Source organism: Homarus americanus, unplaced genomic scaffold, assembly GCF_018991925.1.
Source record: "Homarus americanus isolate GMGI-L3 unplaced genomic scaffold, GMGI_Hamer_2.0 scaffold32583, whole genome shotgun sequence".
NCBI lineage: Eukaryota > Metazoa > Arthropoda > Malacostraca > Decapoda > Nephropidae > Homarus > Homarus americanus.
In genome coordinates this window covers 20977960-20997121 of record NW_024713129.1, presented here as the reverse complement: position 1 = coordinate 20997121, position 19162 = coordinate 20977960, and the positions used below count along the sequence as shown (strand labels likewise).

At 39.6% G+C, this 19162-nt stretch overlaps 1 protein-coding gene across 1 annotated transcript; it reads right to left on the bottom strand.

The window, feature by feature from the left end:
- Positions 1 to 6730: 6730 nt before the first annotated feature.
- LOC121871310 lies at positions 6731 to 18895 on the bottom strand. The gene is made up of 3 exons (XM_042373533.1): positions 18539 to 18895; positions 7559 to 7898; positions 6731 to 7047 (listed from the first exon to the last, which is right to left on the bottom strand). The coding sequence occupies exons 1-3, from the start codon at positions 18679 to 18681 to the stop codon at positions 6868 to 6870; spliced, it is 663 nt and encodes a 220-aa protein (XP_042229467.1). The 5' UTR covers positions 18682 to 18895; the 3' UTR covers positions 6731 to 6867.
- Between the last annotated feature and the right edge of the window lie 267 nt (positions 18896 to 19162).

Here is a 19162-nt window from a genome sequence, read left to right as displayed (position 1 = left end):
CTTTTTTTTTCGCCTTCCCCGTCTCCGTTGTGGGTCGTTTGACCTGTGCCCGGGTTGGCTAATTCCCGTAAAAAAAAAAATAATAATAAATGTTTAATTCTTAACATTCGGGCTATAATAAAAAAGTTTTGGTAACACGTGTACTAACTTCCAAGTAATATAAAACCAACTTTATGTAGCAAAGAAAAAAGTTCTTTACGGTATAAAGCTTCCTGTTGATTATATAAAATAATACACTTCAGAAAATAATAGAGTAAATTGATTTCTATTAACAGTAAACAATTGAACGAGTTCAGAAAAAGTAAATTAGTGATGTGGATGACCAAGTGGGGTCAATGTAATCTCCAGTGAAGTTTGTTGTCCCTTCACTTCTAGACAAGATGACCTTTTTTGCTTAACTTTTGTGTGCTTATAAATGGCTAAATGACATCCCTTTATTCACGCGTTAGGGTCAGCTGGATCCCATTCAGTCCTCAAAGGGTAAGAAGTCTTCGTGGAGTGAGGAGTTGGTGACCAGGGCCGGTATACACAAAACTTTTAAGTGCTAGCAAACAGTTGTTAATGTTCACATTTTCCTGTTCAGCACTAATAATACATACACAAAACTTGTAAGGGCCTTAATAGATCTGTTAAGTTAAAAGACCTCGGGAGATCTTTTAAGTCCCGTCTGTTAGTTGATACCATGGCGACCCAACAACAACAGTGGCAGCAACACATTCATCGGGAAGGGAGAGATATATTTAATGAATATAGTGTGTACACATTAAATATAGTGTGAACATATTGCGTGTATTCCCTCTTTATACAGAGATCTTCTTTCTTGACTTGGACAATATTGACAATCAGCGTGTCTGTCTCACTCTGCCACTGACCTCACCACACCAGGAAACGCAGCATTGACTCCCATGATGATTTCCAGCCACGTTCTCTTTGGTTATTTTGTGATAACCATCCATCACCTTTTTTCACCTGAAAAATAATTTTTTTCGCAAGTTTTCTTTCTGATTTACAGGATCTGACATTTAGCTTTGGGGCAAATAACCTTTTTTAGTTAGGTTAGGTCAGGTTAGGACGTGGCCTGTTAGGTCAGGTAACCTAACCTAACCAAAAAAAATAGGTTAGGTTGGGTTACCTGACCTAACCTCCTAACCACACCTAACTAAAAAAGTGATTTGAACCAAAGATATATTTGAAAATCCTCTGAAACAGCAAGAATATTTGAGAAAAAATATTTTAAGGTGAAAAAAGGTGATGGATGGTTAACAAAACGGGAGCGACGCTGCGTGTCACCATAACATCAAATTGGGACTTGGAAAAAAATATCGCGTTTATTTTTGGAATGCGCCGCTAATTCAAGTATATTATTTCGTTACTCGATGAGATCTACTAAATGGCAAGATTTTTTTCCCTTCAAGCGGCTATTCAATATTAACTTTATCTCTTCAATGGCATCCACCAATAATAAAGTCTGGTCTGTTGTCCAGCTGGGCTTCGTTTTCTTTCGTGGGGTTGAGACTTTCATTTCCTCAATAAAATGTTTGTTTACAAACAGCACGGCAAGGAAACGCCATCGATCACTATTATTGGTTAATAAATTCTCCTTCAAACTGCATAGATTAGATTTATTAATGATCAAAATGTATATAAATGTAAATATTGAAATTAATCTTCAAAATTTTATTGAGGTTATTCAGCCATAATACCATTTTATATGATGAACTCCTGCTATCTTTAGCGGTACTTAAGAAACAGCTACAAGCTAACAGTACTATTATGCCATTAGCATAAAAGTTTTGTGTATACGGGCCCTGGATGTTAACTGATTTGCGGATCGTATTCCGGGGTAATGGTTAGCCAGTGCAGTTGGCGAGTTGTCCGTCCTCTTGGGCTATTCCTTGACATTGGGTCATGCAACTCGTTAACTTGGGTGTGGTTGTTGTGTTGGCGACAGCTTCTACACCTTAAACATATTCACGCCAAGATGGCCCTAGGGCTGGCCATCCTCGTTACACGAGGGGCATCCATTACATATTATGTATGTATGTACAGTATGTATGTGATGTCATGAAATGTAACGTAATGTATGTATGTATGTAAGTGATGTAATGTATGTATGTATGTATGTATGTAAGTGATGTAATGTATGTATGTATGTATGTATGTATGTAAGTGATGTAATGTAATGTAATGTATGTATGTATGTATGTAAGTGATGTAATGTATGTATGTATGTATGTATGTATGTATGTAAGTGATGTAATGTAATGTATGTATGTATGTATGTATGTAAGTGATGTAATGTAATGTAATGTATGTATGTATGTATGTATGTAAGTGATGTAATGTAATGTAATGTATGTATGTATGTATGTATGTAAGTGATGTAATGTAATGTATGTATGTATGTATGTATGTAAGTGATGTAATGTAATGTATGTAATGTATGTATGTATGTAAGTGATGTAATGTAATGTATGTATGTATGTAAGTGATGTAATGTAATGTATGTATGTATGTATGTAAGTGATGTAATGTAATGTAATGTAATGTATGTATGTATGTATGTAAGTGATGTAATGTAATATAATGTATGTATGTATGTATGTATGTATGTAAGTGATGTAATGTAATGTATGTATGTATGTATGTATGTAAGTGATGTAATGTAATGTATGTATGTATGTATGTAAGTGATGTAATGTAATGTATGTATGTATGTAAGTGATGTAATGTAATGTATGTATGTATGTAAGTGATGTAATGTAATGTATGTATGTATGTAGGTGATGTAATGTAATGTAATGTATGTATGTATGTATGTATGTATGTATGTATGTATGTATGTACTGACTGACTAATTCAAACCTGTGTTAGTACAGAAGTGTGAGACAATACACCTGTTATTCACACCTGTGTGAGGGACATTCAAGCACATTTGTGTGTTTAGTTCTATGCGTGGGAAATGAATTATCTACTGAATGCATAAATGTGGATTCAACAACCTATCCATTGTATGTGACAAAATTCAAAATTCAGATTCAAGCCATCACACACACACACACACACACACACACACACACACACATTAGGAAAAATCCTTAGAAAGCTGAATAAACCATAAGTATGTTATATGGAACATAAGTATAACTTCCCAAATCATTCTCATATACTTCCTCACCGCGGCCTGACGGATAGTGCAACAGTAATGTTTTGTCAAGGCTCAGGTCGAGGTTCATCCGTACTGATCATCTATATGTGTGTGTGTGTGTGGTGTGTGGTGTGTGTGTGTGTGTGTATGTGTGTGTGTGTGGTGTGGTGTTGTGTGTAAAGGCGGGGATCCGCTTTTGAATTTTGCCACAAACAGCAGCTAGTTTATTGTGCACCCATACTCATCTTGTGAGCGGTAGCGCAAAAGGATTAAAGTCAACAGTAGAGGTCACAAAGGGAGTGTCTGACAGATCCCAGGGGTCAGGATATTGTAACATTGAAAGTTAAAAAAAGTATTTTCAACACATTATTTGTTTAATTCTGTACAATATGTATGTATGTATGTATGTATGTATGTATGTATGTTCCTCAAGGGTGCTACGAGCTCCACCCATCCATTTCTGAAAGACGCTGAGGTTGTAACACATATTATCTGTAGTTATCATTATATATAAAGAGAAAATGTCTAGTATATTTTTCTTATTTGTAAATGACAGTAATGAATAAATCTCACTAAATGAACAGGTAAAACCAAGTACTGCACGATATCTATCTATCTAATCTACCTGCCTGCCTATCTAATTTTTCTGTCTGTCTAATTTACCTGTCTGTCTGTCTGTCTGTCTAATTTACCTGTCTGTCTGTCTGTCTAATTTATCTGTCTGTCTGTGTGTGATCCTCAAGGCTGCTACGAGCTACCCGTCCCATTTCTGAAAGACGCTGAGATTGCAATACACATTATCTGTAGTTATCATTATAAATAAAGATAAAATGTTGAGTATATGTTTGGAGTTTTATATTTGTAAATAATAGTAATGACTAAATCTTACTAACAACAGGTAAAGACCAAGTACTGCCTGCCTCCCTGCCTGGATGTGTTGTAGGGTTTGCTGAGGTGTCGTCACATTAACAACTAAGGTTACTGGTCATCAATAGTTAAAAATTATAAGATATAAGTGCACTTCCTGAACATATTTTGACATACAGAAATATGCAACTCCCAGTACGACAAACTGAACAAATATATCAACTTTTCATCGTCAGTTCTTTACACGTAAGATTTTTTCCTCCAATGATAAATGACAAAATATGAATAGTTATTTGGAGTCACACGCGATATATTTCTTGCCTGCTTTTATGTTTTTTTTTCAATGAGACGTTCTTGAATATTTTGCGCGAAAAAGAAATTCCTGACCAACACGACAGATGGCGTCGTGGAGGAAACATTGGCACCCAAAAGAATATTCTTGGAAATATTAAAGTTCACGTATCATAACCAGGATAATTTAGATAGTACTGAAAAGTTAAAGTAACAAGCATTTCCTTTAGGTTGTAACAAAGAGAGGTCACACTGTAGAGATCTGTGAATAAATTATTACAAAAACCTACGGGGTTTTCACTTCAAATTCACTCTCATTAATACAACATTTTAAATGTATTGTAACATGGAAACTGCAGAATCTGACATTTTACCGTAGAGACATAGACATCACAAGGTGGAGCACATAGGGGGGGGGTGATCTTAGTAGGTCTGGGTGTCTTAAGTTGCACAGTACGTACAGTATGTACACATGACCTGGTATAGCATGAGTGTTATGAACGTATGTACACATGACCTGGTGTACCATGTGTTATGAACGTATGTACACATGACCTGGTGTAGCATGAGTGTTATGAACGTATGTACACATGACCTGGTGTAGCATGAGTGTTATGAACGTATGTACACATGACCTGGTGTAGCATGAGTGTTATGAACATATGTACACATGACCTGGTGTAGCATGAGTGTTATGAACGTATGTACACATGACCTGGTGTAGCATGAGTGTTATGAACATATGTACACATGACCTAGTGTAGCATGAGTGTTATGAACATATGTACACATGACCTAGTGTAGCATGAGTGTTATGAACATATGTACACATGACCTGGTGTAGCATGAGTGTTATGAACATATGTACACATGACCTGGTGTAGCATGAGTGTTATGAACGTATGTACACATGACCTAGTGTAGCATGAGTGTTATGAACGTATGTACACATGACCTGGTGCAGCATGAGTGTTATGAACATATGTACACATGACCTAGTGTAGCATGAGTGTTATGAACATATGTACACATGACCTGGTGTAGCATGAGTGTTATGAACATATGTACACATGACCTGGTGTAGCATGAGTGTTATGAACATATGTACGCATGACCTGGTGTAGCATGAGTGTTATGAACATATGTACACATGACCTGGTGTAGCATGAGTGTTATGAACATATGTACACATGACCTGGTGTAGCATGAGTGTTATGAACATATGTACACATGACCTGGTGTAGCATGAGTGTTATGAACATATGTACACATGACCTGGTGTAGCATGAGTGTTATGAACATATGTACACATGACCTGGTGTAGCATGAGTGTTATGAACATATGTACACATGACCTGGTGTAGCATGAGTGTTATGAACATATGTACACATGACCTGGTGTAGCATGAGTGTTATGAACATATGTACACATGACCTGGTGTAGCATGAGTGTTATGAACATATGTACACATGACCTGGTGTAGCATGAGTGTTATGAACATATGTACACATGACCTGGTGTAACATGAGTGTTATGAACATATGTACACATGACCTGGTGTAGCATGAGTGTTATGAACATATGTACACATGACCTGGTGTAGCATGAGTGTTATGAACATATGTACACATGACCTGGTGTAGCATGAGTGTTATGAACATATGTACACATGACCTGGTCCACAATGAAAACGTGGATAAGATAAAATCACACGGGGAAAAGGGAAACAACGGAGCACCTTAGCTTTCGTCTTTATTCAAGGCATCTTCAGAGGCAACTGGATTACATGGACAGAGAGAGGCTTAAATATACAGGGTGACCTTATCAAACATGAGGTCAGGTCATAATGATGTCATCCACTAATCCCCACACCAACACACACGTAGAGGAGCTTAAGAGAAGGGGGCGACGTGACTAGTCAGGTCAGGTCAAAATAAGGGACCCACTAAATAACTATCATACATCTAGATCAAATGTTTTCAAAGCATTTTTAACCTTGGGCCACTGACAAATAAATTTATGTAACATATTATCAGATTTGAACTGACCATCACTAAGGTTTATTGATTTTAATTCCTTAATCAAACTAGCTTCAACCAGAAGTCTTTCTGTGACACAAGATGATTTGAATACTTCTAAGCTTTTTTCCCAAGCAATGGGGTGATTATTATTCCTAACATGAACGAACAGGACACTGCTTTCAGATGCTGTTCTGATATTGTACTTATGTTGTTTGATTCTGAGCTGCAGTGTTTTTCCTGTCTGTCCTACATAATTACCATTACATTTGCTACATGGAATACAATAAACACTTCCATTTACATTCAAACTTGGGCTATTTTTTATTAACATATTGGTAATGGTTGAGTCATACTTGAAAACAACATTAATATTTAGTAATTTAAGAGACCGAACTAACGGGACAAATTCATTGCGATAGGGCAGAGTCAAAATATTCTTAAGTGTAGGAATTTGCTTGGTTTGAGTAGAATGAAATTTTGTTGCTGCTTCAAAGGCTTTCTCCGGATTTCCTGAAGAGTATGACGGTGCCAGTTTATATCTATGCCTTAAAGCACAAGACATTGATATCCCTGGAACCTTCACATCTGACGTTGCTAAGAGCACCACCGTAGAAAGCAGCGCAGTGCTCACCTGGGTCGGGTTCAGTTGCAGTTTGTGACCAGGGGAGGGTGGGGTATTGTGTACCATCTTCATCATACCAGAGAGAACTGTCGTTCATCTGCAAAAACACAACTTGATGATAATGGCGTTATTCAGAGGGCCCGAGTGAGGGCTCTCTGTCCCTGATGAGGAAGTTGCTGCAAAATGTTTATGAGTTCCTAGAATGAGGGAGGGTCTTTTACAGCTTGGTAGTGTTCCTTGGCCTTACATATAGATTTGTATGCACTTCATAATAGGAAATTTCAAGTATAAATATAGTAAATCTGTGATAGTTGTTTACACTAGCGTCCAGTACTACCGAAGCAGGCTACATTTTCTTCTTATTCCCCCACAAGTTGATACAGTAAGGTTTAAACAAAATTTCAGGCACTGAAGAAAATACGACTGGCAACCAATTCTGAGATGTACAGTATATATAAAAAGTATAAAATTTGAACTAAAGACGTTAAACGTGATATTGCACATCATCTTCAATGAAAAACTAATAAAATTAAAATTATTAATTTCTTACAGAATTTAAAAAAAATGTAAAATCAAATGTTATTTTTAATTTACACATATTTCCTCACCCGACTCAGTCCGACGTACATGCCATTAACCCCAGCCAGTGATCTCATAGTCTTTAACTCAAGAGCATCATTGTAGTAGCCCAACTTGCCGCCCAGAGACACACAATAGTCTCGACCATCTGCCCAGATACCGGAGAAATGGAGGATTTGATAGTAGAAGCCAGCAGAATGAGAGATCCACTCCGAGGTAGGCACCTCAAGACCGTAGATGAGGAGAGTGGTGGTGAGGGAGGGTGTGGTGGTGATCACGTTGAGCGAGGAATAAAGTTTACACTCCAGGCTGACTTTGTCCCAGGTAAAGACCACACACGAACTGGTCACACTGCACCACAAACTGCACCTGTAAAACAATTCATTCTTAATGTATAGTATACGTAAATAAGAGACTACGGCCATGTAAGAATTATTTTCACCAAGATATTGTGAACAATGACAAGGCCAGCGGTAACTTCCTTATGGCAAACGGAAGCAGTTTAGAGAGCTAAACTTTACACATATATTACTATTGACCACAAACCCCCGGGTGGTGTGGGCATGAACCAAAAATCTTCCCCGACCGAGAGACATTACCACCGTGATTGCGAGAGGTAATTACCCGTGTCAGGGAGGGCACAATGTGAGTCAAGCCTCAGTAATATTCACCTAATTCAGTGTTGTAACTTATTATCTACATAAGTATCTTTCTGCTCAGATATTTTAAGTAACAGAGGAGTAAAACACAAGAAAAGGGTGAACTCTGTGTTATAAATGTCAACACCTCAAGCTGAAGTGAATTTCAGACTTTAAACCAAGAATTAATTATTACGGACACCCAAAAAGAATACAGACTCAGAGGAACACAGTGAGATGTGAGATGAATGCTGCTGACACTCCAGCGGCGAAATTCACTCGCGGACCCCGGAAACTTTGTCCGTGTGTGTATGTGAGGGGGTAAAGACACGTGCATGGGTAGTGCTGCTGGCACGGCAAGCAACAATGAACAGCTACCTGCAGTACTTCGGCACCTGAACGACCCTCCTCGCACCACACTCCCCCCCCCCAAAAAAAAAATATATATATCACCTCAGCCACCCAAGAGTGGTGGCGGTCGGCGAGTGTTTGGTGGCCTCACTCCCACCAAGGTCTGTAGAAGAGATGCTGTTTTTTCTCTTAAGGAGGTTAATCCACTTTATCTTAGTTCTTCATCTTTAGGACGTGTATGGAAGTGTATATTCCCCTCTCGTTTGAACAAAGAATTACACCCAAACACAACACAATTAGCGGGCATTACGTGACTAAGGACACCAGTATTCACAGTTGTGGCTGCAGCCAACTGAGGGGCGGTTTCTCGACCTCTCTACCCAGTGACATCATCCGTGAGCTGGGTCACATTTTGGGTTAGGCGTGGGATGACCCCCCTCTTCCAGAGAATTTGGCTCCCACAAGAGGCCAGTGGAAAGAAGAAAGGAAGGAGATGGCACGCAATTGGTGGGCAGGGTCAAAAAGCCTCTCACTTTCGCCGTCTTCCTCTTTTTCCACACATTTCGCAGCCCACAGGAAATCCTGCCTCTCGACCAAAGCTGCTCACTGAGAGACTTGCCCTGTACATGTACAGTCCCCTACACTAGTGCGTTTACAGGGGCTCGTCATATAAGCATAACACAAATCATTACATTGAGATATTTATTTTAATAGAGTTGTGCTTTGATTTCATATTATGTTTACTATTACGAGTTTCCATCTGTCGAATGTAAACATACTCAGGGCTGCCAAACTGCACAAAACCTGACGAGCCCCTGTAAACGCACTAGTGAAGGGGATTGTTCATGACATCACCAGAAAACGTCAACAAAAAGCCGTCAGGCCAAACCACAACCCACTTTAACCAGCAGTAGTGCCATGCTGGAAACACGGCATCTTGGCGCCTTATCAGATCAGCGAACTTAAGCAACGTTGGGTCGGGTTAGGACTTTGGATAGGTGACCGCCTGTCCCCAAGAACACCAGATGCTGCTGGCATAAGAACTCTACTAGAAAAAAGCTTCTCGTGGCTTTGTCAGTTGTTCTTCGTCATATTGACTGAAATTGTCAATTAATTATAAAACACACAGACTGCAGTAGATCACCTGATCCATCAATTCAACCCACAGTCGAATTGTTACTCTTGGACGCAAGGATCAAAGACTGATTCCCGTAAACCTTTTCCTCTATTGGGATTAATTATTTTAGTTTATCCAGTGTTTGTCCAGTCTCTCATTAAGAACGGCGATGGCTTTAGGAAGCTGCTGTTAAGTATACTTGAGTCTCCAATCACTAACCGCGTACGACTCATGACTTGGCTATTTCTATTTACGAAAAGGCCACGTTACCACCCTTATAAGAGCCTCCGCACCTACCCTGGATGATGGCGGCATTTTATGAGTCCCTTGATAATATCCTCAGCAGCCCTCGCATAAACTTGTGCTCATGGTGCACTTCAACCCCAGGGTAGACACCAACAGCGAGCTCTGGAATGGCGTTATCGGCCAACAGGGTGTTGGTAGGGAATGATTAATATATCACATCTGACGAAAAAAATATTAAAGATTTAATATTCTAATTAAGCAGTGGTTAATAGAATAAAAATAAATATTAAAGAAAATGCTTATGAAAGGAAATTTAAATAAAGTCATTGTTTCTGTTGTGAAAAAAATCCCTATAATTTAAATATTAGGAATGGAAAATTCATAATTTAGTTTTTTTTTTTTTAATTGATTAGATTAAAAAAGGTTACCCGATTCATCGAAACCACTCCCTATTGGCACCAAGTAATCATAACCCATACTATCTTCCAGGTGAAAAATAACTACAAGGTACACTCGCGCTCCAAACACTGGCTCGTGCTGGACTACATCAGTTCTCCTCAGCAGGACCAAAACGAAGTAAACCTCACACAGGCCATGCGCGCTGGACCGTCCACCACCTAATCAACTGCATATGAAAATTCGACCGCAACAGCTAGGAGGCGCCCAGAGCTTTCAGGTCCCAAGAGACTGTTAACAACTTCCGTAGCAAACCTGCCGAAAACCTTGCAAATTTAGACAGTGATGCTGACAACAACTTTAGCAATGTGGACATTTCCGTGGAGAAGGATCGATAGGTGAGTAAGGTCAAACTAACCCAATGACTTACAGATACAAACAACGTTCATGCCTTCCATGATGCCGTCAGATCTATGCATGGCTCACAGATCACATCATTCAGGATGCACTCCCTGACCTACCTCCTGTCGAATCTCTCGATTTCCCACAGTTAGCCGGGGTCCTCTCTGCAATAAAAAGCCTCAAGACGGAATCACAGCTGAGGTCCTCAAAAATGGAGACCATCTCCAGACACATGGCTTTACTAACGGCTCCAGGAAATCTGTGTTCATCCCTCAAGATTAGAAAAATTCTAATATCGTCACATTCTATAAGAAGAAAAGGGGAGAACAAATAAATCTGCGGGAACCACTGCGGCATTTCACTACTGTCAGTGGCTGGGGAAGAACTTTCCCGAGTCATCCTCTCCCGACTGACCCAACACATCACTGAAAAAGTACTTCCGGAGTCACCTTGTGAAGTCAGGAGGTACAGAAGCACCAGTGATATCATGTATGTGGCCCGACAACTACAGCAAAAATCTCGAGAACAAATTGAGATGTGTACATAAAGCATTCGACAGTCAACCGCGAGATTCTCGAAGTCATTCTGAGAAAATGCGGTGCCACACCAAAGTTTCTCAATGTACTTAGAAAATTCAATGTTGGTATACAGACGTGTGCACTTGCAAGCGGACTACAACCCCCGTCATTTAGCGTAGAAGTTGGGGGTGAAACGGGGTTCTGGACTTGCTCCAGTCATTGTTAACTTGTTTCTGGGAGCAGCCACCACTATCTCTCACAACTTCATTGCTGATGACGATGTGGAAGTGCAGTTCCGCCTCGATGAAAGTCTATTCAACCTAACAGTCATCCGGTTTGTCACACAGTCACACTTCACTATGTTGAGAACTGTGCTTTAATAGCCCACAATCCAGGGATGACGCAGAGCTATTTGGACATGATATTTGCCGTCTACCATTCCTTGCGCCTGGAAATGACCACAGAAGAGACCGAAGTGATGGCACAACTGACGGTGCCGCCCCCTCAACCTCTTGAATTTAACATCAACGGCGCCCCAAGTACGGTGTTCAGCAACTTTGGTAGCGTTGTAGCCCCAAACTGCAGCAAAACCGAGCTACGATGAGTGGGATACGTCAGCAAGCTGCCAAAACACCGCCTACCTCAACAATCCTTTGTGGACATCTACTAGACGCCAAGAGTAGGCCAGTTGGTCCTTGCAAATGATTTAAGGACCAATTTAAAGGGACCCTGAAGTGTTGCAATACAACCAAATGACCTGGAGATGATAGCTGCCGAATGATCATTATGGCTCTCATCCTGTTCTGACGGTGGACTACACCTCGAAAATGAGCGCACCAAGCAGCAACATACAGTATGTGGCGGGAACGCAGACATCTGGGTGCCCACGTCCAACCACTCCCTCTGATCTCGCTGTCATGTACCCCACCTGCGGACGGGGTTGCACCTCGAGAATTGGGACTCCACAGCCTCCAACAGTGGCACCGTCGTCAACGGCGTTAATATTCTCATCTACACCCGTAATTATAATCAAGTGAATCAACGTTATCGTCGGTATCGATGGATCGCCATAAGCAGCAAGTTAGCAAGCTGGGCCAGGCTGAGCGGCTGTAGGACTGTATCGGTTTCTTGTTCAATGTATAGTTGTTGATGTCATTTTTTTCTTACATCAGTCAACTTTTCCAGGTTGAGGGCAGACCACTGCTCTGTGTTTGTGATGGACAAAGTCAGTCAGACGAAGTTGTACAGTACCTTCTTTTTATTCACAATTTTCTTTTTTTTTCCTGGTGAACTACACTTAACCATATTATGATTGATTACCTGAGAAGTGACACTTTCCAGGTTTTATTTTGATGCCTCTTAATGTTATTTTTATGACTTTACGTGACGTCGTGAAATATTCTGAGGTATTCAGACGAATAACTTGAGCTCTGGACTTACTCACTGTGACTTCCGTAGGAATGGAAAAAAAAACTGGCAAAAAAAATAGTTAATGCATAGATATGTAAATACCAAGATATGTGAACACGCCTGACGGCAAGACTCTGTTACCATTCATTGTACCATCTATTCACATGTCTGTATTACTATATATTATTGTAGCATGTCTGATATCTATGCTTATGTCTAATGCCTATGTCTACTTACCATGTCCCGATGTACCATGTCTGTACCGCGCTAGTCAAGTAACTAGAAGATCTCATTTATTGTCCTAGTAATGTCTAGCAACTCTCCCTGCCTAGCTCGCTAAATTCTCTCAGATCGGCTTAGGCCTGGCGACGGCAAGGAGTTCTTTGTGCTTGCTCCTCTTTGTACCTGATGGTTACCCTGCCAAGTCTTGTACTACTTATGGAATATATTTACTGCTCGTTCTCTGGAGTTTGAAGAACCTTGTCTAGGATTACATCCCACCACAGTTAACACGTAAAACGCTGAGGAGGGTGAACGGAACACTGGAATGTTTTTTATTTACCGGTATCCATTCAAGCTCTACACAGTTACTGGCAACTCCATTCAGAATTTATTTTATCTATAAATTTACTTCCTCTGTGAGCTTTACATAAAAATTAACAAAAAATTCAATGGGAATACAAACAGGCCAAGAAGGATGATCTAGAAAGGAATTGCAAAGAGATTGATGATGGTGACAGAAGACATAATTATAGGGAAATGTACTGAAAGATTAAACAAATGAACCAGAAGAAACAATAAATGAGGTGGGACTATTAAAAACAAAGACAATAAGATCCTGTTTGAGGCAGAAGTAAAATAAAGATGGGCAGAGTACGTAGAAGAACTGTACAGTGATAAGAATAAAGTAGAGGTAAGAAGCGAAAAGGAAATACAGATCGAAATGCCAATTCTGGAAACAGAAGTTGAGGCAGCAGCAGTGACCAAAATAAAAATCGCTAAAGTTTCCAGCAGAACTTATAAAACAAATGGACAAGAATGGGATAAAATGTTTGACTAAAATATGTAATCCTATATATTTCAAAGGAAACCTTCCCATTGATTAAAAAATATCAATATTTATATTATCTGTATCACCTGAAAAGTCAGGAGCCTCAGAGTGCACCCAGTTTAGAATAATAAACTTAATAATTCATGTTTACCAAATTGTATTAAACATTATTTTGAATAGAATAAAATTTAGAGTGAGTTTATCTGAAGAGCAAAATGGATTTATAAATGAAAAAGGAACTAGAGAAGCTATATATGGTTTGGAAATTGTGAGTGAAAGGGCTTGTACATTAGCTTTGTTGATTTTGAAGAAAAAACAATTATATGGTAAAACACAACAAACCTTGGAAAAATACGCATTAATGAAGGATATATATTAGAATTTTAAAGAATCTTTACTGGCAACAGGAACCTGCAGTGCTAGTGAATAATGAACTTATTATTTGGATCACAGACGGGGAGTAAGACAAGGCTGTGTTCCATCTCCAACATTGTATAATATATATTCAGAATTCTTAGTGGGAGAAGATATACATAATAATGAAGGACTAAAAGTTAATAGTAAAGTAATATCAAATATACGCTATTCACATGATACTGATCTTATCACAAATAGTAGAAACGCATAAAACAACTCGTTAATAGATGAAAAAAGGTGAAAAATATGATTTAAAAGTTAATGCTGTAAAGACTAAAGTAATAGTTGTTTCCAAACTGGAAATAAATTCTAAAATAAAAATTATGGTAGGTAACAGGGAACTTAAACAAGTGGAAAAATTTTGTGTATGTGGGAAGTAACATTAGCTGTGATGGTAGATGTACGAAAGAAATCAAAAGAAGAATAGGGCAAGTAAGAACAGCATTTAGTAATCTAAAACACCTGATGAAAAGGGACATTACCTTCATTTTGAGAAAAAAGGCTGCTGAAAGTAATTTTATGGCAAGGGCTGATGTATGGGTCGGAAGCGCGGATACTTTCAGAAGACATCAGAAAGAGGTTGGAGGCCTTTCAAATGTCGCGTTATAGGCGAATACTAAGCATAAGCTACACTGACAGGATAACAAATGAAGAAGTATTAATATTAGTAAAAACTTCAAGAGAAATACTTGAAATGTACAAAAAAAGAAAAATTAGATACTTTGGTCATATAATTAGGGATGAAGGGATAATAACGGAAATTATTAATGGACAAAGTTGAATGTAGGAGGGTCAGGGGAAGGCAGAGACTGGGATGGATGAATGAAATTAAAAAAATCCCAAGTCCATCAACAATTACAGGCTATGAGAGATGTGATTTGTGTGCGTTATGTTGAATAAAAGATGGTCAAACGTATGTGTGTGCAGTAAAACCTCCTCTAGTTCAAATTAGTCTATCTGTAGAAGGCATTCATTGTAAACAAAAAAATGTGTGTATTTTATAAGGTAATTATTTGTTTCGTTTTATTCACAATTATGTCACAAAATTATCGTTTTCTAATTATTGCAGCGAAGTCATCCATAATAAGTTTAAGGAAAGTGTAGTTTGATAGCCACTGGATATTTTCTTAACCCCAAACTCGCGATGTGCTCCGATATATTGTACTGTACAATATTTTTTTAAGCTTTCCAAAGAATTCTTCACCGGTAAAGAGAGAATTCTTTATGACTTTTCTCACTTTCTTGCCAGTAATAAAATATAATCTTACTTTTTAATTTTCATAAATATGCCTTACACTATGTGGAGTATATCTTATAAAATATATTTGAGTTTTTCTTCGTTCTTTTTTTTTTTTTACGTTTTGTCGTATATATATATTTTCCAAAGGTATGTTTTGCTGAGTCTATGTAGTTTTTGCACCATCTCATCTAATATGTACCAGAATATTCTCATGCTCATGGGTGTGAATACCTCCGGGCAGTAATGTACGGCTATGTCATTAATAATTGGGGAAGTATGCCATAAAAAGTCACGCTGGCCCGAGGTGGGTTAGCAAGTAGCCCTCACACTGGTCTGTTATCTTGCTTCGTTTTTACAATAATTCTGTCTCGCTTTCCACTCTAATCCCCTTATTGTACATCATCAAGAATACCCACTTATCTCGCGGGTATATTCTGGAACATTTAAGAAAACAAATAAAAACAATTAAAGTCTTACAAACCGGCCATGCATGATATAAATAGGAAATAAATACACGCACTTCCCACAGGTTGGCAACACGGGGCTAAGAAGGGTTGAATATGTTCGTGAAGTGGCGTGTGTGTGAGGTCAACAACACAAATTTGTAGGCAGTATGAGGTATACTGTACAGGACACGGGTTTTACAATGTTATTACTATTTACTCTGTTAACAGTCATTTTTAGTGCTCCAGTAATTGATCACGACATTAGACTCCTACTAGATTGCTATATCACAAAAGCCGAGAAGCCACTGAGTTATTGTGAGGCTCTCGTGTGTGAAAATAAATACCTATTTGGCAACATAATCTAACCAGGCACTCCCTTTTTATTCCTGTCACTTAGTGTCTTTCTTGTGCCGTATAACCACCATCAATACAAATCATCCTGCTTCAAATGTCTTCAGGAATAATATCTACCTAATTTAGCTAATGGTCACCCCAACTAAAGGTGGCCAAGACGAGGAAAGGTGGCCATGACCTGTATAGGATCTCCCATTGTTCTTGAGAGTCTTCTCAGAACCTCTTTATTGCTTCTAAGACTTCAGCGGGTAGCCTGTTCCACTGGTCTCCACCCTCCGGGTGAAAAAGTACTTCCCTATATCCGTCCTGCATAACACCTTGGCGAACTTGAAGTTGCGTCATCTTGTATTGCGTCATCTAAAAACCAATAATCTGGGTTTGTCTGCCATCTCTTTCAAGATTTTGAATGTGTCTATGGGATCCGTCCTATTGTGTCTTAACTGGAGAAATATCAGTCTTGAGGCCACCAGTCTACTTGGATAATCAAGACGATTCAATTCGAATAAGTTTCTTCGCTCTGCGCTGTACCTGTTATAAGAATGCTGCCTGGATATTAGGTCTCCATGGTTCCATACAATCGTCCAGGTGGGGACACACGAGACTTAAGAAGTTGAAGGAGCATTTTCTTATCTTTAGATTTGAAGATATGTTTTGTAATTCCTAAATTTTGCCTGCCTTTTTTCACTGCTGCTCCCAATTGTTGCGCTGCCTTCAGTAATTGGTTAAACGGATAGACCTTATCACAACACCTAGATCTTTTTTCCATATCAATAGTTTAAAAAAAAGTAATTATCTCAGCTCACATTAAGCTGGGATACAGGCCGATCTGATAAGTATCTGAGGCGGAAAATGTCGTGCATTTTTTTTCCTGTAAACTGATTAACAGTCCCACAACTCATACTCATCTGCATGTTGCCTAGAAATCTAGAATGCACCATTGTGAAGGACCTTCTGCCACAGGACGACTAATTGATTACAACAGTGAAGGCGGGGGTAAAACAACATGAGTGATAATGCCTCGATGGCACAAAAAAAAAACAGAAGTGTCAATCTCTCCCCTGTAGCTGAGAGTTCTAAAACATTGTGATGGTGAGGCACGGGCGTACAAAATTTGTTTGTCCACCAGGCTGAGTGCATCACTAATATCACTGTTAGAGAAGAAGAAAAAAATAAATATTCGATGAAAAGAAATCAACTCTGCAGAAGGAATAGTAGAATATGAAGAAGACATGAGGGCTTATCAGTGATATCCAATTGCCAGCGTGTTACCAGCTCATCACTAGTGGTTTTAACATCTTTCCTCTTCTTGGCAAGCTCCTGCATGACATAAAGTGAACAATAGAAGTGTTATGATAATATTAACGACAGATGGTTACATTTACACAGGTAATTCCTGGTTCATTTGCGTCTGAAGGTGAGTATCTTAGCCAGGATAGTGTGGTGGTCAGGATGGGGTACACACCTTGGTCAGGATAGTATGGTAGTCAGGATGGGGCACACAACTTGGCCAGGATAGTATGGTAGTCAGGATGGGGTACACACCTTAGTCAGGATAGTATGGTGGTCAGGATGGGGTCAGATAGTATAGTATGGTAGTCAGGATGGGGCACACAACTTGGCCAGGATAGTATGGTAGTCAGGATGGGGTACACACCTTAGTCAGGATAGTATGGTGGTCAGGATGGGGCACACAACTTGGCCAGGATAGTATGGTAGTCAGGATGGGGTACGCACCTTGGCCAGGATAGTATGGTGGTCAGGATGGGGTACACACCTTGGCCAGGATAGTATGGTAGTCAGGATGGGGTACACAACTTGGCCAGGATAGTATGGTAGTCAGGATGGGGTACACACCTTGGTCAGGATAGTATGGTAGTCAGGATGGGGCACACAATTTGGCCAGGATAGTATGGTAGTCAGGATGGGGTACACACCTTGGCCAGGACAATTGTACTAGTCTGTGGTGCCACCTTGTATTCTATGTTTGCAGTTGTCTCAGAGTACTTCATGTTCACCCAAACACTATAAGTTTTGTTTTTTTCATTATTACCAAAACTATAGCACAATCTATTGGTGATAATGACGGAACAATCGATAATTGACCACTGTCCTTTTACGAGAAAATATAGAAAGTAATTTAAAGAGCTCCTCCAACATGTCTGTCGCGTGTGAGACACAAGGTTTAAGTCCACTGAGGGCTGGGCACTTGGTAATGACCTGTGACAAATCAGAGGTGCGAGGAAGACGTGGGAAAGTGATGTAGCACGTGATAAGGAAGTGACAAGCTATGCTTAGTGGCCTTTTATATAGTTGTACTACTGTCGGTATGTTGATAGAGACTATTACAAAATGTGGTAGTGAGGATGGGGTACACATCTTGTGGCCAGGATAGTGTAGTAGTCAAGATGGTGTACAGTACAGACCTTAAACACGTTATCGTGGGTACTAGCATGATGTGCGGAGACTCGAAGGTAACTTCACTGCCCTCATGTTTACGACGGAAGGTGGAGCCAGATGCAAGAGTGTGACTCGCCAGAAGCACCAGAAGTAGCACTCTCACCCACATCTTGTCTCTTGGTCACTCGCTAACACTCTCCTTGCTTCTGAGGTTGATTTGTGGCTATTGAGTCAGTCAAGTGGTCGGTGAGCATAGGTAGATGATTCTAAGTGCAGCAGGTGGACCATAAACACGAGTGGTTGTAGTGAAAAAGTTGGGCCACAGACTCGAACGGTTGACGTGCACTTCAGCCACTGACTGACTAAGTTGCCTACCAGGCTCACCGCCTCACCTCCCCGCGTCTACTGACCTTCACTGCCGTCACGCTTTATGTCACTTCGTGTGACACAGGAGTTTTATAATAGTGAATGAAGCCAAGAAAAATGAGAACGTTTGGTTTTATATGCAGCGCACTTCTATATTTCATGCACACTTTGCACAAATTAGCGTAACATTTGTAGTTATCACCGTACCATCCAGTGTTATGTTGAGGTGTATTAGACTAACTTGGATTAGTTCAGAATATTTTAACATTGTGGAGCGCTGGAAA